The sequence below is a fragment of the Arvicanthis niloticus genome, chromosome 23 (genome assembly GCF_011762505.2).
Source record: "Arvicanthis niloticus isolate mArvNil1 chromosome 23, mArvNil1.pat.X, whole genome shotgun sequence".
NCBI classification, from domain to species: Eukaryota; Metazoa; Chordata; class Mammalia; order Rodentia; family Muridae; genus Arvicanthis; species Arvicanthis niloticus.
The window spans coordinates 43,891,797-43,913,834 of record NC_133430.1 but is presented as its reverse complement, the minus strand read 5'-3'; the positions used below and the strand labels follow the sequence as shown (position 1 = coordinate 43,913,834).

Genomic DNA, 22,038 nt, shown 5'->3' with positions numbered 1-22,038 from the left:
GAGGAGATGCTAACTCCAAAATCCACTTACAAATACAGAAAGCCCAGAAAACAACAGACAGACAGAGAGAAGGGGGGGAGGGGGGGGGAGAAGCCCTCCTGTCTCTTCATCCCTGTTTTAAAACTTATTACGGTAACCCAGATTGGGAATGGAAAAGGAATAAATATATTTCCCTCAGTGGAAATTGATAAACTTACATAGCCATGACCACCTTGTTTCCAGCAATGACCTCAAAGTCATCGGATGAGAAAACAACCAGCTGCAATTCCAGTTCTAGGGGCCCCAGTGGTCTCTGCTGGACTCTAGGGTGACCCGCATGCATGGGGTGCATGTGCAGACAAGCACGCATATACAACAAAACAAATCTTTAAAAAGGAAAACTAAGTCAAACTATCAAAAACATGAAGTTGAGAACCAGCAAAGCTTAGGACGTCTCAGGACTAACAACGTCTCGGGACCACAAAAATTAACCCAAAAGTTTGTAGGAGATAAATTTGAGAGCCGGCGGAGTAAAGTTTGCCATCATCAATGGTGCATATTTTTATGAACCTCAGATTTTCTGAAAAAAACAAAAAACAAAAAGTTGTCTTTTTATTTAGCTAAGCACATATTAATTGCTTAAAAATAGGCACAGTCATAAAATTAAAGTAATTACCAAATATTATTCTGTTGCCAAATTCAATGTTTGTTTTCATGAGGTTTGTTTGATATGTAACATAATTATAACATGCTTTTTACACAGATTTTAAAAATCCTTATTAGGAAACTTCCTTATGACATTATGTTTTCCTCCGGAAAACACACAGAAGCAGATTTCTCTGTACAGAAGAGGTTTTTTGTAGAATAAAAATTAAGGATAAAAATGAAAAGTATAGGAAGCCAGATTTACTAAATTGAGTTGAACTGTGAGGACATTGTTAAAAGAGGACCTCGGCTACTCCCACAGGGAGCTGGGATGGCCCTTGTGAGTGACCCCAAGTTATCTTCATACCCTTACATTGACCAGTTGGTATGAGTTTCACATGGGGCGTAGGTATAAAGACTTTTACTCCGATGGGTGATGATTCTTAGAAAACGGTTTGCTTGGCATCATCAAGAAGTAATAATTGTGGCAGCTGATGAGATGGGTGTTGGTTCTGAAGAGTGTGTGTGGACAGGATATCACATCCCCCCCGCCCCCGTGTACCTCATGCAGTACCTGATCCTTTGGGTTTATATCTATAGTCACACTGAACCATCTGGACTGTAACGTCTACTGCTTAGGAAGCCCAGGAAGGAGAAACACAAGGCCAGACTGAGCAAAATAGTGAGGCTTGTCTCAAAACTTAAAAGTAAAACCAGCCCGGGGCGGGGGATATAGTAAGGTAGTGGCCTAATATGGCCTCACTGTCAACCCTCATGACTGTGCACTTACAGTCTTGGGTCAGAGCATCCTCTGGTGGTGGTCTCTTACCTAAAGAAGTCTCCACAGTTACAGATGATCTTAAGGCTGTAACTCATATTCTTCATCTCCATTACTGCTCATTCTGGCTGTTCCTTCTGCTTGCCAGGACTTGTAAAAATAATTTTTAACTCCGTTTTTTTTCCTTCTGATCCCTTAGTTCTCATCAATAATGACTCTGAGACTGATTAGTTATTATTAAATGCCTAGTCCATAAGCTATGACTTATTTTATGACTAGCTCATAATTTATTTAACCCATTTAAATATTTTATGTCTATCATGTGGTTAGTTACCTGTCTTTCAGTTCTGGCTCACTTCTTTCTTAGGGTCTACTTGGTCTCTCTGCTGGTTTATGTCTGTCTTCTTGGTCTGTCTTCAAGCTTGTCTCTCTTGGCTCCCTCTACCTCCACCCTCACCCTCACCCCCATCCCCCTGCTCCCTTTTATCTCTTACTATTTCCCAGAATCTTCTTCTCTCTTCCTGTCAGTGTCCCACCTCCTATTTCCTACCTATGCTCATTGGCCATCAGTTTTTTTATTGACAGGTGATATTTATAGGAGATTCTTTCTACAAGGACTTCCACTGGTCTAGGTGGCTTCTCTACAGGAACGACCTATTTCTTCATCACTACACAGTCTAAACTCTCCTCGAGGCCAGGAGCTGCCCTTTGCGCTCAGTGTCAGTAGTGCTAAGATGCTTCCATGGGCAACATGGAATCCGCCTCTCTTGCTCTCCATTGTAGCATCAGTCCTGCCCCTCGAAGAACCCGTGCTTGTTAGAAGAGCAATCCAAACCACAGCTATGCTCTGAGTTCAGAGAACCCAGCACCCAAGAGCCCATATTCTGCAGTTCCTCCCACTGGGGGAGAGGTCTCTCATTGTGATTATTGATTATGTTTGCAAAGGCAATTCTTTCAAACTATACCCTTGACATCTTTTCAACACGAGAACAACCAGAACATCAAGATAAGATTGTAGCAGTGTGGAGAACTTCTCCGAATATGAAAGCCATGCCCAACAAGGATGTGCTTGTTCCTGTCAGCTACTTCATCTCTAGATGTAGTTGGTCATACATTAACTCTTAATAGATCAGAAGGAAGCAGAATTACCTTTTATCCACATACCAATTTCCCCATAATTAGGGTAAATATTTCTTTAGACAGATTGCATCAGAAAAAGACATTTGAGGGTGTAATGCTCATGTCTGTGTCATTGACACAATGGTTGTCAAATATTTTGACTGTCACCCTTGCAGTTTGATAATTTAAAAGTAAACAAAACTGATTAACATTTTTGGCACCAAAGGCAGAGAATTAATCTGGAAACTGTTTAGAAATCATTTCACAGTGTCAACCTCAAGTTCACCTCTGTTCCTGACTTAAATGCTTTAGTACATGTGAATATCTGACTTTAAAAAAAAAATAGATTGACTGTTAGCTCATCCACTTCATGTTATCTCCAGCATTCAACGCTTAATTTTCCATGACATTGTCTTACTTCTATCCCAGTCATCAACTTAAAACAAAAACCAGGCTTGATTCTGACTCTTGCCCCCTCCCCTCCCCTCCCCTCCCCCTCCCCCACATTTTTAAGCAATTTCTTATATAAATGAGCTGATTGGGTAGACTATATAGAAATGGACAAATAGCTTTTTATCAGCTCTTTAAAACTATGTAGACATGCAGTAATGCAAAAAATATTAGCCAAATTGTACAAGCCAAAGAACAAATAAAATTAAATTGGTTTTTTGAGATAATGGTGTACTTTAATAGTCTCGCAGAGTTCATGTCTACTTAGCTGGGTTTATGGATTGAGTTTATGGAGAAGCCGAAACAATGGAAGGAGCTGAGAAGGAATTTGCAACCTGCTGTCCTGCAGTCAGCACACGCTGCTTCACTCGACCTACCTGCTCTCCAAGACAGCACACTTGTCAGTTTCCACCGGGCCTAAGAGCCTAGCACAACAGCTTAATGATCACGTTAAGTGAGGTAGGCGTGGCGGGGCATGAGTGCATCTCCAACACTTAAGATGTGAGGACTGGAGGATCCAGAGTGAGACTGAGGCTAGCCTGCACTACACAGCGAGACTGCCTCAGATGTGAGAGAAAAAAAAACTACCTGTGCATCAAACACATAAATGTTCAGTTTATTGATCATCTGATTCTGATTCTCCACATTCTGGTTCTCTGTCTCTGTCTCTGTCTCTCTCTCTCTGTCTCTCTCTCTCTCCTCTCTTTCTCCTTCCCCATTAATTACTCTTTGTTTTCCTCTCTCCTCTGTCACTTCTTCCTTCTCATCAATTTCCTCTGTTCTATGCACCCCCTTCTCTTATCTGCCCCTCAGTGAACACCTGACTTTTAAAAACATAGATCAACTGTCAGCTCATCCACTTCATGTTCTATCCAGCTTAATTTGATCACAGGAGAACTTCCAAGGCCCCCTCTTGGGGAATGGTTAGCAATGAATGAGAAGCAACAGCTTCCACAAAGCCATGCTTATATCCCTCCTCTGAATACCTTCCCACCAAGCCCACAAAATGTTGCTTTTATTCAGCTTTATCCAGGTCACTATTACAAGGTGTCCCGTGTCATTAAAATAAGAACCCTTAACTAAAAATACTTCTCCTTCTGCCCTAGCCTTACCTTGGCGATCTCCAAGATCTGACCTTTCCTAGTTTCCAGCAGTCTGTATGGTCTCTTGTCTGTCTGTCCAGTGCTAATGTACATCTGAAAGACTAACTTCCCATTTCCAGAGTCCTTGGAAGATGCGTCTCTGAAGAGGTGAGCCTGTGTGTAAGCTTTCATAAAGTTCCCATGAAGGTCCTCCAGGCGGAGGGATGGGATATGTCATAGGTTCACTACTGTCCACAGAGTGGTTTTCCAGCAGAGAAGCAGAGTGGACTCAGGTGGAGCGAACACTCCTAAAACACCTCATATTTAGGCACAGAAGGCAAGATCAGTGAGCTCAAGTCTACCTCTTCACTGTCTTCAGGGTTTCTGTGGCTGTGACGAAACACTCTGCTAAAATCAAGCTGGGGAGAAAGGATTATTCAGCTTCTGCTTCTGCATCATAGTTCATAATCAAAGGAAGTCAGGACAGGAACTCAAGCAGGGCAGGAATCTGAAGACAGGAGCTGATGCAGAAGCCATGGAGAGGTGCTATTTACTGGCTTTCTCCCCATGGTTTGCTCAGTCTATTTTCTTATACCACCCAGAACCACCAGCCCAGGGAGGGCACCACTCACAAAGAGCTGGGCCCTCCCCCATCAATTACTAATTAAGAAAATGGACTTACCTACAGTCCCATCTTAGAGAGGCATTTTCTTAACTGAGGTTTTCCCCTCCCAGGTGACTCTAGCTTTTGTCAAGTTGACATAAAACCAGCCAGCACACCCAACCTCTCCGGCTGTTGGGCTAAGTAATCTTGAACAAACTATTTCTTCTCATCTCCGCTGCTTTATCCATGGGATAAGCAAGGGTATGGAAGCCACAGATAGTAAAGGGAATGAAAGAGTCTACGCAGAAGTCCGAGCGGAAGCATTCGTCAAATGTTGGCCACACCAAATGTTCCATTCATTCTCTGGGGGGAAAAAGTGTGCTTGTAAGTGGCTTCCCCAATACCATTCTCTAAATCTGAGAAGTCTGATCTGTTTCTCAGTTACCATGACAGGCTCCATCCACATAGCACAGGACGTGAAGTCAGCCATTAAAGCACAACATGAACAGAACACCCACAGTAATGAGACCATGCTTATCCTCCAAAGGAGTAAGTGTGAGAAAACCTGCTATTAGTAATAGACAATAGTAGACATTTTAATTGAAATGCATTTTAGTGTACATACTCAACGTTATTTCCTGTTCAAATATTTTCAACACATGTAGGCTATTTTAAAATGATATCATCTGTACTTTAATATATTACCTAATTCAGTGCTGGTGAGATAGATCTGCAGATAGAGGTGCCTGGGATGGTCTGAGTTTGATCATCTGGCTGAGGAAATGACTCCCACGAGTCTCCCTCCCTCCATGCTTGTGCCTCTAGCTCTAGGGGATCCAATGCCCTCTTCTGAACCCCGTGGGCACGGGCACATGGCGCGTCTTCTCCTACCCCCGTTTACACAGAGTTAAAAAAATAAAATAAATCTTTAAAAAATATACCTGAAGATACTCTAGCCAACTTGGGATGGCAAACTTGGGTCTGGCAGGCCTTGCCCTTCTCCCTGATTCCCTCTGTCTTGCTAAAACTCATTAGATTGCATTCCTAAAGCTAGCCCCCAAGCTCTATTCCCTTAAGTGGCCACTTCCTCCTCCCGAGGCTGACTAGCAAGGTCTAGCTACCAAAGTATTGAGGTCCAGCAATCAAAAACCTACTTTGGCTCACCTAATTATCATACCCAATTAAAAGTAAACACTTCATCCTAACACAGTTTCCTCTTTTACCTTTATAAACTGCCATTTGCTTACGGGCCCTGCCTGTCTCCTCTCTATCCAGCGGCAGTCCTTTGTTCTCTGGGACTAACACCCCCTACCCCTCTTCCTTGTTCATTTTCTTCCCTCTCTCTTGTTCCCTTCCCCTTCTCCTTTGTCTCTGTCTCATCTCTTTGTCTTTTATCCCCTGCCCTCTGTCTCTCTGGGCAAATTTGCCCTGAGAATTTGGTCTTGGGGGTCCAGGGTTCCCTGCAAAGCCTTACTAGGTAAATGGTAAGAGAAAAGCTGCTATCGATAAGGACGTTAAAATGTTTAAAGATGATGAACGCTTTAGTGCACCCCAAGATACAAACTTTTACAAGTGGTTTCAGCTTTGAAAATTGTTGTGTTTGATAATGGCGCCATCTTGTGGAAAAGTAGCAGTATTTCAGGCACTTAACCATCCTGGAAAAGATGTTCTAGATATGTGTGCCCTCCCTTTAGTTATGAGACAAAACAATGAACTCCAAGCAATTGAAAATTTACCAGGGGTCTCACACTGGCAGAAGGCAAAGGCTGGGCCCTGGTGCTGGCCAGAATGGAAGAACTGTCTCCTGGAAAGAAGTTTCACAGGGCTCCAAAAATTCACCAGGCCACCTTGCAGGGAAGACTGATGGGCGTGGCAGGACCAGGACTGCAGAGTTATGTATAACTCTCACCTTCTAGCTACACCTAAACCCAAAGATAGACTTAGTGGTCAACGGTCTACACTGTCCCTCTTCTCAATGTGCCCACATCAAATAAATCTCCTTTTTCTGCTCTTCACTCTGAGTTGTCAGCTTATTGAAAGCAGGTTGCTGAACCTAGCATGTCAGGACTGCCCGGCTGGAGGCTCCAACCACAGCCGCTCGCAAAATAGTCTTCTTCCTCCGGGTCTGTGTCAAACGTGAGTAGATTTGAAAGGATGGAGACTGGTTTGTCTGTAGAGATCTCAGTGTTGTGTGTGCCTCTTCGAGTCCCAGTGCGTTTGGCAGACACCCTCTGGTGAAAACGCTGGCCGCTGCAGGGCATTTAAATCAGGGAGTCTCAGGACGGTGGGTGGGTGAACCTGTCTGATCCACAGATGGTAAGAATCAGTGTGGTAGCAGACAGCACAGGTACGTAAGGAGAGGAAGCTACTAAAATGAAGAGAACTCTGATGTCTGACATTTCTCCGATTCAGGTTCAGCACAAGTATAAACTGTCGGAAACAGAGGAGACCCCAAGTTCCAGTGACAACTCTTATGTCCACCTGGCAGAATCCAGTTTTAGAGAACCAAGAAAGCAAACCCCAATATTTCAGCTTTTTCTCTTTGCAATCCTCTCACCTTTAAAATTATGCTTGAAATGTTTAAAAAATGTTTTGTTTTTACTTTTACTTCTTGGATTGTACTTAGCTAATTTTGATTACTTTTTTTCACTATTGGGAAACTTTGGGTTTTTTTTTAACTCTTTTGCTTTTTTTTTTTTTTTTTAACATTCTTTGCCTCACCCTTTCATTTAGTATTGCTTCTTCTTTCATTTTCTCGTTTCTTGTCTCCTTTTATCTCATTCATTTGCTTCTTCATACTTACTGTGTATAGCACACACTACAACAGTGCCTCAGTGGTATAAGAGTTTGATTTAATCAGCAGTTCGATTGACTTTTATTGTAGTTGGTTTCCAAGGGCACAGAACATGACAGGATATGCAATCAACTTGGCATTAGAAAGGTTTCTAGTACCAGCAGAAACATGAGAAAGTTTCCATATAGTGGCAGGCCAGCCAGGTAATTGTTACCAAGGCCTGAACATTCCATCTAGGCCTTAACAGGTTCGACATACATATACCAAAAAATGTATAATAAAAACATATAATAAAAAACTTAAGAACAGAAATTTCATGCTCACCTCAATAGAGACAGGTTTTTTTGTTTGTTTGTTTGTTTTTTTCTTTTTGGTTTTTGTTTTCAGAATTCAGCATCCCCTGAGTCTGGGGAAGGGGTTGCAGGTACCATGTTGGACCATAACCATGACAAAAAGAAGCCTTCGAAACAGCCTAAGAAGGAGACCAAGGAGAAGGACGAGGAAGACAAGGTTTATAAATAGAAACAAAAACAGGATCGGCCACAGCAGGAATTAATCAACTAGCAAAAGATAAGGGATTCCTTGTCCTGAGATGATGGTGACCCTCCCTCTCTGGTGCTTATTTAAACATCTGGATTTCCTCACACAACTTTTGCCACCCATGGCTAGAATTGTTTGTTTTTCTGGTAGAGATTTCTTTGATAATATTTTTCTCCCAATAAAAGGTGAGATGCATGTATCAGTTTAGGACAAAAATAATCCCTAAGTTCAATGATCACATGACTATATTGGTTTGAATTTATTTCAGACCAAGTATCGAAATCTATGAACCTATGGAGGTTGTTCTCATTCAAACCCCCACACTCTTTGATCTACAACGGTCACCTGCTTGCAAGATGTACCAGTGCCAAGACAGTACAAAGCTTGGAGCAACCAACTGCTACCTGATTAGATTTAAGGACCACTCCAGGAGATGGAACCAGCCCCTGAAACTGTCAAGAACCTGAGGCTAGATAGGCCATGCACCTAGGGGAAAACCAAATACTATTATTTTGCTAAAAGAACATAGCAATAAAATTACTCCTAAGGTCTTTTTGTTGTACCCATAGATCTGTGCCTCACTGAGACATCATCAGAAGCTGCCTTCTGCAGTAGATGGGAAGTAATTCAGAGACCCAGGACTGGACAGTGTGCAGAGTCAGAACACTTGGAACACTCAGTCCTAAATGGGATGATGTCATCAAACTTCAGGGCTCAGGGAGCAGATAGTAAGAGCCTGAGAAGAAGGAGAACATGGAGGAAACAGTGTCTTCCAGGCACAACAGAACTGAAGCACATATAAACTCTCAGAGACTGTAGAAGCAAGCATAGGCCTTGCACAGGTTAAAGCCAGATAGAATCCCAGTGCGGAGGAGGGGAAGTAGACATGAGCTCCCATCCCTAACCAAAGAGCTATCTCCACTGACAACCAATTGCCAAGGAAAAATCAGTTTGCTTCAAAGGAGGCTCACTGGGTATTTTTTTTTTTTTTTTTTTTTTTGGTTTTTCGAGACAGGGTTTCTCTGTGTAGCCCAGGATGTCCTGGAACTCACTCTGTAGACCAGGCTGGCCTCGAACTCAGAAATCCACCTGTCTCTGCCTCCCAAGTGCTGGGATTAAAGGCATGCGCCACCACGCCCGGCATCACTGGGTATTTAAACCACATTTAAGAATATTTTTTGTACTTTCTTTCTTTTTTTAGTTCTGCTTTATTGCCTGTTTAGTTCCTAAATTGAGAGAATGGTGGTGCGGGGTTAGATGGGAGCGGGGGTTGGGGAAGACTTAATAGGAGATGGGGGAGGGGAAGTCATGATCAGAATACAATATATACAAATTATTTTCTGTTAGAAAAGAAGAAAGCAAGTGGCAAGCGCTGTCAAGAATGCAGGGAGAAAGAAATCATCAAATACTACTGGTCACAGTGAAAACTAGCTTAGCTACTCAGTATGGAGTGTTCTTCACGAAACTAAAAATAGAACAACTACGACCCAGCTGTATAGATTCTTTGGTATTGAAGGAATCTAAGTCCGGATCCTAAAGAAATACTTGCAAATTCACGTTTATTATGTCATTCACAATAGCCAAGATATGGAACCAGTGGAGAGGCCCATAAACGGGTGGATGGATAAAGAAGTGTGGTACCGCTCCACAGTGGAGTTTTATCCAGCTACATAGAATAAAATTATGTCTTTTGCAGTTTTATGGATGAAGCTGGAAGCCATGATAAGGGAAATAAGACAGAGTCAGAATGACAAAGGTTACATTTTCTCTTGCATAGAGACTCTAGATAAAACAATATACTATGTACATGACAGAAAAAGGCACTGTCTGTGGAGGGGGAGAGGGTACAAGGAGAGCATGGAGAGAGGTACAAGAGGACTGTGGAAAGGAAAAAGATGTATTGCACGCATTCTCTTGCACACCGAGTCACTGGAATTTGGAAGCCAGAGATTCAAAGAGAAAAGGGAAACAAACTTCTTCAGGAAAGTTTCCCATAAGCCTTTGGCATAGGAGCTACAGATGACTAAAGCAAATCACAAAGACCTGGGAAAGACTGGAGGCTGTGGGGCTGACAAACAGACACCTACAGGGTCTGTGGGAGTTCCAGCAGAGCGGAGAACACCTCGAGCATGTGCCTCAGGTGAACGAGCCTCCCATCACCGGAGTAACGACTATGGCCTAAAAGACCTAGAACACCATGTAGACATTAGAGAGAAAAAAATAAATAAACTAAAACATCAAACACGGGTGGGAACTTTTAAGACCATCCGAGGGAGCAACTGTCGAGGTCTTTTGCTAGCTGAAGAGTAGCAGTGCACAGAACAACGTAATCTGCAAGCTTTTATGTACGAAAGTGAAATGCTTAAAGAAGCAATACCTTTGACTGCATTGCATAAATAAAAATTGTTGAGAACCTGCACTCTGCCTCAACGCTTTGGGGCTAAGTGCTCTGGTCAAGAGAGAGAGTGGGGCTGCAGGGGAAGAGACTCGAAGAATGGAGACAAGACAGGGTGTGATCAAGTCTCAGGTCTCAAGTCTCAAGTCTCGTTTATTGAAGGGAATTCTGAGGTATTTATACCCTTTTGCCACGTGCCTTGCAGGTATTGATATGACGTAAGCCTTACAGGCATCTATAGCGTGGATAGCACGTGCACCGTGCGCCTTGCAGGCATGTATGGCCTGGATAGCATGTGAACCGCATGCCTTGCAGGCATGGCTACCACGTGCACCTTGCAGCTGGGGGCAGTAAACAGCAACACAAAATATGTGGGATATCAGAGTGTGCTTCAGCTGTTGTAGGCTATTGAAAACCAAATCTCTTATCAGGGTATATGGTTCCAGATGGCTGCAAAGACAAACTAGCCGCTTTCTGCTAAAAGTTGGCTCCCAACAAAAAAATCAGTAAAGGTCTTTGCCTAAGAGGAGTGAGGACAGGAGGCTGGTCTGGAATTCACTATGTAGACCAGACTGGTCTCAAACTCAGAGCCAGCCGCAGTCTCCTGAGCGTTGGGATCAAAAGCAAGTACCACTATGCCAAGTCTAAGGCCAGGTTTAAAGAAACAAACAAACAAACAAACAAACCCACACAAAAACAAAACAAAACAAAAAAACTAAACTAAAACTAATTCTTTGAACATAATTCTGACGACTACATTGAAGGTATCCAGTCCCCTCATAGGAAGTTTCTGTTGTTCTCCAATCCCAGGTCTGGTTTATACTTTTTTAGTTCTGTAACTTTCTCATGCATCTCTCGTTGAAAGTAGGACATTTAGACACAGCCAGAGAGCAAGAGCTGTGGAATCCTGGGAAAATCGAGCTCTGAGCACAGGCTCTGGCCTCACTTGCCCAGGGCTCATTGCTGCTTGCCAGTTTATTTAGTAACTATCTAGACTGTTGGACACAGGCTTAATGTCCTGCTATGTGAAGCCTCAGCTAGCATTCTTCAGCACAGCCTTGAGTGTACCCAGTCCCCTAGATGACAGTGGTCTTGGTAAGGATCTCTGTCCCTTTACCTGATCACACCTAATGAAGGACTCAGTGTCACTAAATTTGATAATTGCTCTATTGTTATCTGTAAGAGGAACTTAGCCAAGCAGACCCAGCCACAATGCTGGCATGTGTGCCACTGATACTTCCTCCCTGAGCCAACTTAGAATCTGCCAGCATGGCTAGAGACGGCTGACACTTGATCTAGCCATTGGAAAAAAGACAGAGTCACATCTGGCTACTTGAGAGGCAATGAGATCCTGGGAGGGGGGTATAAAGGTTTGCCCAGCTGCTGCAACAAACAAGTCTGCTTTAGCCACTTGCTGGACTCTTGGAGTTTGTGTCTTGACTCTTCACCTTCTTACCCCTGCCTGCAAGGGTCTCAGTCAGGGTTGCAAGCAACAACTATTTTGTTGTTGGTTTGTTGTAGGCCGCCAACCTTATGCGGCTGAATAAAACAACGCTGCGCCACTTCAACTCTGTGGGCCAAGGGCGCACATTTGCGCGCCAGCCGCTCTGAGGCGGCAATACAAGATGGTGCCTGCCTAGGCTCTGGTAGGAACTACCAGAGGCCTGTGCATGCACAGTTCAATTTGGCTCCAGCCCCTCCCGAACGGGCCATGCAAATGAGGTACCACTAGGGTACCACGAACCTGACCAAGCACCCCCTCCCGGGAGGGGTATGCTAATGAATATGCTAATGAGGCATGGCAAATTGACCAATCGGACACCTCCATGTGCTTTGCCACGCCCAGGGCTGGGGGTATATAAGCAGCCCGTTCTGGGCATTCGAGTCAGTCTCTCCCAAGAAATCTAAAAGAGCGCTTCCATAATAAAGGCTGTTGAGAAGGATCCGGTTTGTCGCGTCTTCCTTGCTGGACAAGCGGGGCGCGACAGTTTGTTTTTTTGGGGGGGGAGGGTGGACAGGGTTGTGTTTTTGATAATTGCTCCACAATCTGAGTCCATAGGAAGTGATTTGTTACAGTGGGTGTTTGCTCTAACATTTGCCCCCCAGGAGGGCTCTTCCTATGCACCCTTTCTCCTGGTTCTGTGATAACTTTGCTGGCCAGTGACTTATCTTTGAGGAAGTTCGTGGCCTAGTGTTTTTCTCAACACTCATCGATTTAGAGAACGTCCTTAAACTTGAATTTACCTGTCTTTATTCTGCCTCAAATAATGTTAATTCCTTTGAGGAGAACTTCAGGGCTCTCTGTGTAAAGCCCGACTTTATCCCTGGATGAGCTCTCTGAGCTACAGTGCTGAGGCTAGGGCAGGGAGAGTGGCCTGCTCTCTCTACAGGGAAACCTTACTTAAACAGTCAGGCTGCATAGTAAGAGTGGTCTCCAGCCTTCTCAGCTTGCCTATACTAGAATGAGGCCTGCAGCCTACAAACGAGCTTGGCTGAAAACAACCAGGTCCTACTATTTGCCATAGCACAACTGAGGTAAAATTAACTTCTTGGCTGCACTCACCTGGAGTTTAGTTCACTGGATAGCTGAGGAGTGGAGAACTCACGACTTTGCCTTTTCTGGAAATTATAGTAATTAACACAGTAACTCCAGGAGCTGGGGGACATGAGAGCTATGTGCTCTTAGGCATCCTGTCTGGGGTGGGTAGAATGTAAAGCTGGTCTGACAGCAGAAAAATGTTGGGACATAATTCAAATGTTGGGACAAAATTCAATATTTTTCTCTCATTTCAGTAAGCTTTCTGTAATTAACATCTGTGATGATTTGTATATGTGCAGTCCAGGAAGTGACACTATTACAACGTGTGGCCTTGCTGGAGTACATGTATCTCTGTGGGTGTGGACTTTAAGACCTTTGTCCTAGCTGTCTGGAAATTAGTCTTCCATCAGCAGCCTTCAGATGAAGATGTCGAACTCTCAGCTCTGCCTGTACCATGCCTGCCTGGATGCTGCCATGCTCCCACTTTTCTGATAACGGACTGAACCTCTGTAAGCCAGCCCCAATTAAGTGTTGTCCTTTATAAGAGTTGTCTTGGTCATGGTGTCGGTTCACAGCAGTAAAACCCTAACTAAGACAATACCCCATCTTCTCTTATGTCCTTAGGTCAAAACAACAGAATTCAGGGCTGAAGTGGGGCTGACAATACAGCAACTATGAGTGAAAGGCCAGAGACAAATTGATGAATGCCCCAGATACCTGTGGGTGGATGACCAATGAGGAGTGATGTTTACCAGGTCTCAACACTGAACTCCCTATGCTGACATCTGAACTACTCTTTCAGTCAAAATAAGGGATTAGAGAAAATATTGAGTTGCAGAAAGACTTTCCTGAGCCCATAAACCTGTAGATTATGACTTAAATCAACTGTAGAATGATAGACAATTTTTTGATGAGTTTGTTGAATGAGAGAAAGAAAAAAAGAGAGAGGAGAGGGGAGAGAGAGAGGAATAGTGCATCTGTTTGAATGAGAATGGTCCCCTTAGGCTCATATATTTGAATATTTGGTCCCCAGCTGGTGGAAGTTTGGGAAGGATTAGTAGGTATGGCCTTTGTTGGAGGAAGTGTGTCACTGGGAAAAGGCTTAACATTTCAAAAGCCCACAGCCATCCCAGTAAGCCATCTCTATTCCCTATTTGTGAATCAGGGTATGAGCTCTTTCTCAGCTGCTGCTTCAGCGCTAGGCTGCCTACTCCCATGTTCCCCAGGATGGTCATGGATTCTAACCCTCCAGAACCATGAACCCCAAATTAAACTCTTCTTTTTGCAAGTTGTGTTGGTCATGGTGTCTTATCGAAGCAAAATAAAAGTAATTAAGATAGATGGGAAATCTTTTTTTCCCTCTCAGGTGAGAGCCAAAATATGCTTGGAGCATCCATGAAGGGGAGTTGGTGGAGCAGGAAGGAAGGCTGAGGGTGCCAGAGGAAGGAGGATGAGTGAGATAATGAGAGTCCTGAGGTGAAGATGGGACCTGGTGTCTGCGGAAAACTTTAAGTCCAGTTAGCTAGTCCCTACCCAGGTGACTGAAATATCGATCTATATGTATCTATATGTGTATATATACTAGTATTGACGAGATGTTTGAGGGTACAGTGGAAGCTCACAGATGCAGGCAGAAAGGTGAGTTGACAAGGGAAAATGTTCATAACCTAGGCCAGGTAGAAGGTCCCAGGAAGGGTTACAGAGTCTAGGTGCATCGGGCATTCTTATTCAAGGGAATTCTAGATGGCTTAAACCCTGCTCTGGAGCAGGAATGAAGAATAAGATTGACTGGAGCCATTAGCCCAAGGATTAAGATTGTTTCAGAAAAAGAACTGCTTGGAATGGCTTCATACATTAAAAAATAAAACAACAACAGAACACATATCTTACATAACTGTTCTCCACATTAAACATAGCCTCTCTTTTAAATTTAGAATATTTTCTTTCCAGTCTTTTGATAGCTGTCTACTTTTCTTGCTCCTACTGTTTTCAACAAATGAGAGAGGTGGTATAGCATGGTGGTTAGAAGGCCTTCTGGCAAAATATATTTGATATTAATCTTACATTTGGTGCTTGCTGGCTTCCTGACCTTGGACAAATCACACCACACCTCTGTACCTCAGATCTCTCATCTGTGATCCAGAGTGAAGCAAAACAGTACTCTGTTAAGGTTGGGTCTTTACTATGGATTGCAGTGTTAATTGGTCTGGTTGCCCCTAGGGACCAGGAGACCCTCACATACACCAAGTTATGCTATGTAACCTTACTTCTTCATTTAAAACTATTGGTTGAATAAAAATGCCTATAGTCTATAGCTGGGCAGAAGAGAGGTAGGCAGAGTTTTGGTTCCCTAGTTTGGAGTCTGTAGTGAACATGGAAGGCGGCTACTGACAGCCAGGCTAGGAGAAGCAGCTGACATCCAGGATAAAAGATAAGACCAGCCCAGCCAAGGCTTGGAGGAGATAACCAGCAGAGGAGCCCTGCGTATAGATTAAGAAGTGTGACGTTTGCAGTAAAGTGTTAAGGATGGATAAGGGTAGGATAGAGTATAAGAACCCTGACCAGAGAAGGAAAGTCGGCCCAAAATGACCTGCCTGTGAACTCCACTCCGGTCTGGACTCCACTCAGCCCGACGAGTGAATGAACGAGATACAGACCACCAACTGATCATCAGTGGGCCCAGAGAACTGACCCGAGCCATCAGAGCAAGACTCGCTGAATGCAAAGAGGTGATCCCGAGACGTTGGAGCCCGAGCCTGAGACGCGCTGGTCAGGTCTTGTTATCTATCCTTCTGTTAGGAATATTAGCCACAGCAGTTACATTCTTTTGTCTGTGTGTGATAGTGGAAGAGGAGGTCCGGTCCTCAACCACAACAATTGTGTGTGACCCCGAGTGTGGAATTAAAGCATTAGAAAACCAGTCTGACGGCTGCTCGTTGCCTTATTGTCTACCCCAAGGGCACCTCCTGTCAGAACCAACTGGCAGTCTAGGGGAATAAGTGCTCACGACAGAGTCTGAGAAGAGGAGGGACATTGAATTGAGGAAGACGCCATGGAGTAAGGGATCATGAGAATTAGCTATGAGGGCTGGCCAGGTGGGGTAAGAGCAGCCCAGACAGAACATAGAAAGTCCTGTCTCAGGGCTATGTACAGGGAAGCGGACAAAACAGACAGAAGGGTGATATCTGCTCAGCTCTAGTGCTGTTTAAGGTTTATTATAAACATAAGAGTGTTGTGTCTTTTATCTGGGAACTGAATGATCTAAGGTAGGGAAGAAACCTCCAATTTATTGATGTTAAATATTTGCCACAACAATACCCTATTCCCAAGGTTACTATGAGAGCTAAGTGGGCCGATTTGCATAACTACTGAGTAGTAACAACGGTTACTGCTGCAACCCTAATGAAATAAACTAGAAGCAGATAAAGTATGATGGATTATATTACTCACTTTATACAACAGGTACTATTTAATGCTTCCCAGTGTTGCACAGTTTCTTTCCCCTTATCCGATAGGTTGTATAATTTCATGTTGGTGGTAAACATGAGGACGGCTAACTTTTAGCTTTACTGAAAGTCCACGTGCATCTCAATCTTTAAGTATTTATGGGGGCAAGACAGGGGACCAGCCTTTATGCACATATCTTCTTTGCTTTCTAAGTTTCCTTGACACTCCTCTGAAAAAGGATATCCATCCCCTCCCCTCTCCTTCCCCCCCTCCCCTCCCCTCTCCTTCCCCCCTCCCCTCACCCTCCCCTTTTCCCCCCTCCCCTTCTCCTCTCTCCCCTCCCCTCTCCCCCCTCTTCCCCTCCTCCTTCCACCCTTCCCCTTCACTCTTCCCCTCCCCTTCCCCTCCCCCTCCCCCTTTCCTTCCCTCCCCTCCCCCCTCCTTCTCCCCTCCCCTTCCCCCCTCCCTCTCCTCCCCTCTCCTTCCCCCCCTCCCCTCCCCTCCCCTTCCCTCCCCTTCCCCTCCCCTCCCCCTCCCCCTCCCCTCCCCTTCCCCCCCTCCCCTCCCCTCCCCTCCCCTTCCCCTTTCCCCTCCCCTCCCCTTCCCCCCTCCCCTCTCCTTCCCCCCCTCCCCTCCCCCTTCCCCTCCCCTTCCCTCTCCTCCCCTTCCCTCCCCTTCCCTCCCCTCCCCTTCCCCCCTCCCCTCCCCTTCCCTTCCCTCCCCTCCCCTCCTTTCCAATTAAGGAGTCCTGACTGTGGATGGTTCTTACAAAGCACAAGGCCCTCACTGAGGGCCTTTCAATCACACCTTCTGCAGGCAGCCTCTGTGATTTCCACCTGCTTCAGCACCAAGAAAACTGTCCTTAGATAAAGTAGAAGCAAAGTGATGCACAAGGATGAAGATGGTGAGCATCGGTGCCACACACTTCTCACCCTCGTTCCCTGCCATTACACAGAGAAGGGAAGGGCCTCAAAGCTAAACAGATTGCAGGGCAGATCCCACTTCAGTCATTTAATAGCCATACAGCTGAAAATGAAAAATCACTACACACACTCACATGCTCACACGCATGCTCACACAGACAACACGCATGCACACATGAACATACATCGTTCATCAACCATCAGGGACTTTTTGTTTTTCCTCTTTTATGGCCAGCTACAATTCTGAGAACCACTACCAGAATGACTTCTAGAAAGGTCTCTGTCATGATCAGCTCCTTTCCCCGACAACGTAGAGGGCAATTGCCCTTCTTCCGCAAAGCCCCTCAAACCATCACCCCGGCGCTTCACCCCCTGTACATCCCTCAGGTTTATTCCGCACCATGCCTAGTCTTTGAATCCATCCCTCAGTTCTTCGAAGGTGATCCCCACTTTGTAACACAACTGCCTTCTTCCTCTAATCGCATAATCTTTCTACAAAATAAGAGTCCCTGTGCTATAAGTTTCACAATGGCAAGACTGGTTTATCCTCAAATCCCAGATCTGGTTGCATTAAGCCTATAACCTTATGACAATAGGCTTTAGAAAGCAGAGATTTTTTTCCCCGTCACCTTTGTGCTACACTGATTGTAGCAATAACACACCTAGGTAATTTACAAACTTCCAAGGAATAAGAAAAATTAAAACATCTTTACTCATCAAGACAGGAATCATATATTTCCATTTTTGATTACAAAACGGTGTTGTACACTCATCTGTCACACAGAGACACAAGAATGAACATTTTAAATGTTTTACATTTACATATTCAGGCTAGTTCACAGTGAAATCTTCACATAACGGATGCATCTTCATACTTTTTAAAGTGCTTGTTCAGCTAAAGCTATGGAATACTGGATGAAAGAGAAGCAGACTTAGGAAAGGCAAGAAAGTCCAAAGTGACATTCAGTGTGAGAAACTTCACATTTACAAACCTTGAATTGTGCTTCTGAGTTATTATAAAATATTTTTTGCATGTTTCTGAAAATGTTTTCAGTTGGCTTGAGGTATCTCTCTAACCTTGTGCTAATGGACTTTTATCCCACCTTTTAACACCAAACCAATCTTTCTAATGACGACTATAATATTTTATACATAGCCATACCTGTAAAGCAGCAATCTGCTACTTAAAAAATACTTAAACCTCTAAATAGAAGATCCTCTTAGGCTGTTCTATGGCTATTCCAAGAATGTGGTCATACTTTTCAAACTACTTTTAGAATTCCATTTTGGAATCATATTTGGCAGTTATAGGCTAAATAGGAAAGCCAGTACTATATGTGTAACATGTATGTATGATATATATGCCTACATACATATTTAGCATCATTCAGTATATTCAAAGAATTTGATTTCAAATTACAGTTTAGGCTCTATAAAAAAAAGTTACCCCAATAGAGAAGGACCGTTCTAATATGAAAGTTATTATTATCATTATTATTTTTATTTTAATGAAAATATTTGGAGTGGCAAAAATGCAAGCTATCCAACAGGAACAGTTTAGAGGAAGGACACAGCCGGGGTTTTCCAAGACAGATAATTTGGGGACTAAAATGGGCTTAGAAGAAACACTGGTTTTTATGTATAATGTTAGATTTCTGTTTAAACAACCACATATGTTGTCTTTGTCCTTCGGACCCCTGGATTATATCTAGTAATAAACAACCTTTACAAAACCAAAAGTGGTTTAAAATAAACTCTAAATTTAAAAACTTGCACAAAACTTCTGGGAGGGAGAGCGCATCAATCTGGGTAATGACGTTTCTGCTCTAAGCCCCCAAAACAGGTCAGTCGTGCAGCCTTTAGAATCTGAAATTTTGCTGAATGCTGGTGAAAGTACAGGGGCCTTCAAACAGATCCGAGGGGCCTTAGGTCATTAAAAACAAACAAACAAACAAAGAAGAAACAGTATTTGAATACAATTGTTAAGTTCAGTTCAATGATTTTTGTCTCACAGTGTGATTCCTGTAACATGAGCTCTCCAGTAACCGTGAATTTCATTTTTGTTGCTTTTTAGCACTTACGCCTTACAATGCTTCGTTGTGCGGTTCAAGATTTTTTTAAAAATTTTTTTGCATTTCACATTCCCTTGACTACTTTTGAAGAAAGGGAATGTTCTTTTACATCTTTCATGTTTGAGAATGAAGTGGTAACTCACCCACTTCTGTCTTTTTACTTTTAAATGTTTGGCTTTATAAAATAGACGATTCTCCCCGGATTCCCACATCAGTCAATGTGAGGGGTGGAAATTTGCTATTACAAGCTGCCCACCCCCCACCCTTCTTAATTGCTACTGTCCCCGGTTTCAGATTTGTGATGTTTGCCGACTGCCATAACTGAGTCTGGTGGACCCTCTCGGAAGAAGAGCACAACTGGGTTTTTTCGAGCCCACATGACCACTTCTCCTCCTGACCCACTAGCAGGGTTGGAAGAAGGCATCCTACTGCAAGCCCCAAGCCTGTTGGCACAGCCATTTCGAAGGCGATTGCGACTTCTGGCCTGAAAACCGAGGCCTTGGCTAGGCAAAAAAGCATCCATGTTTCTAGTCCTGTACCCCTCTTCGCGGTTGCGTCCTAGAAGCATGGAAATGTTGGGGTTACGGATGGCATATATGACCGGGTTGATAGCCCCATTGGCCCAAGTCAGCCAAACAGCCGCCACATTGAGCAGCGAGGGAGCCTGCGTGGCCTGACCCTGCCGGGTCGCAGCCAGCAGCACCAGGAAGCAGTAGGGGCCCCAGCAGCAGATGACGAAGATAATCATGATGAGCACGGTGGTGGCCGTGCGCACCTCGCTGAAGAAGCGCAGCACGCGCGCGTAGGTGGTCATCGGCCGCACGCGCACGTCCGACAGGCGCACTGTCTTGCAGATGTGGTAGCGGCAGAAACACATCAGCAGGAAGGGCAGCAGGTAGCAAGCCACCACCAGCCCCACGCTGTAGGCGGCGCCCAGCTGCGCAGGGTCTGGGGAGGTTCTGTAAAGGCAGCAGTGGAAGCTCTGCGGAGCGGGGGGTTCCCGGGGTGCCCTGAGCAGTTCCCAGGGCAGGGAGAAGCCGAGCGCAGCCAGCCACGCGCCGGCCAGCAGCTGCAGCGCGCGCCGCCGGCCCAGCTTGTCCCTCGGCGGCCGCACGATGGCGCAGTAGCGGTCCAGCGAGATGAGCGCCACGCTGAACGTGGACACGATGCCGAAACACGAACTGAAGAAGCGGCTGGCCGCGCAGAAGCTGCGCCAGGGCCCCGAGTCCCCCGGCGGCGCGAATAGGTCGAGGAAGGCGGCGGGGAGGCAGAGCAGCGCGGTGAGCAGGTCTGACAGGGACAGCGACAGGATGAAGGCGTTGGTGACCGTGCGCAGCTGCCGATGCTTCACGATCACCCCCATCACTGCACAGTTGCCCAGGCTAGACAGCAAGAAGATGAGCAGGAGCACGAGCGCCTGGGCGGCCACCGCTGCTCCGTGCCATAGCAGCGGCGCTGGTCCCGAGACACCGCCGCCTCCGACCTGCCCGCATCGCTCTGGTTTCCCAGCGTTACGGTGGCTACGGAGCTAAACGACAACGCTGGCTGCGGTGGCGGTGGAAGCCGCTCCTCCCGGATTGCGCGCTACCTGGCAAGGCTGCACTCGTCGCCGGGCGGCCCCTGTGGCCGCGCCTGCTCCTCCATGGGGTCCCGCGCAGGCCGCCTCTCTGCTCATCCCGCAGCAGGGTGAAAGGTTGTGGGACCAGAACGGCAGCCGCGGGGAGAGTGGGACTCGGTCACCACCGGGACTGGTGGAACCTGACGTTGGTTCCAGGCGTTGCCGAGGGAACCGCCTATTTACGCAGGAGCGCAGGGAGGGACGCTAGCCGCGGTACCCCAGAAAAGCGGCCCACATTTATCTCCTTCCCAGCCGGAGTGAACCAAGCCACGGGTCTGTTAGTCTGAGGGATGGCATGGCTCACCTCCAGCACCCTGGCAGGGGAGAAAGCTAGACCACCCCGCAAAACCAATGGCAGATTCGTGAGGTGCTCTTGCCTCTTTCTGTTCCAGCATAGATGCCCCAGAGGAGGCCCTTTGGGGGGTGGGGGGGGAGATGCTGCTGTGGGCGTCTCTGGTGTACACATGTAGGAAAGGAAAAACAGCCCACACTGGAGATCTTGAACGGGGGGGGGTGGGATGTTCAATATTTCTGTATTTTGAGTGGGCAACAGAATCAGTCATGTTACAAGGGACTAGGTTCCAATCTCAGTTTCGGACAATGTAGCTTTAGGGTGAGGACCAAGAATTCATATGGTGGTGATGATGGTGAACCAAGGGCCACATTTGAACACCACTGCTAAAACAAATTTGTTTCATTAGACTCCTTGCTTATACTCAACATTTGTGAGGTGGGCTCCCCTCTCAAGCCCGATCATGAACAAGTGTTCTCAAGGGCTGGCACGTGGGTGGATGGAGGAAGGAAGACGTCATCTATGTTAAGGGCCTGAACCTCTGGATGGTAAATGGTTAATGCATGGGAGAGATAGAAAGGGGTATAGGTCCTGCCCCTATTTCCATTCGGTCTCTGGGAGTGGCGTGCGTGCCATACAAGGCACCACCAGTCATCAGCACTGTTGGCGAACACTGAGGGGGAGAGAGCAGAACAGGAAAGGCCAGGTGACCAGCAACATTGTATCTCTGGATTGTGGCTATGGCTTCAAGTAGGAAAAGC

General features: G+C 45.5%; 2 protein-coding genes across 2 annotated transcripts in view; both read right to left on the bottom strand.

The window, feature by feature from the left end:
* Positions 1-22,038, bottom strand: part of L3hypdh (trans-L-3-hydroxyproline dehydratase) — a 642,804-nt gene that overhangs the window by 599,214 nt on the left and 21,552 nt on the right. The gene's annotated exons all lie outside the window — the stretch shown is intronic.
* Positions 17,985-21,105, bottom strand: Gpr135 (G protein-coupled receptor 135). The gene is given in 3 exon segments (XM_076922033.1): positions 17,985-20,852; positions 20,855-20,909; positions 20,911-21,105. Coding segments are annotated over 3 exon segments (1,404 nt in total). The 5' UTR covers positions 21,043-21,105; the 3' UTR covers positions 17,985-19,635.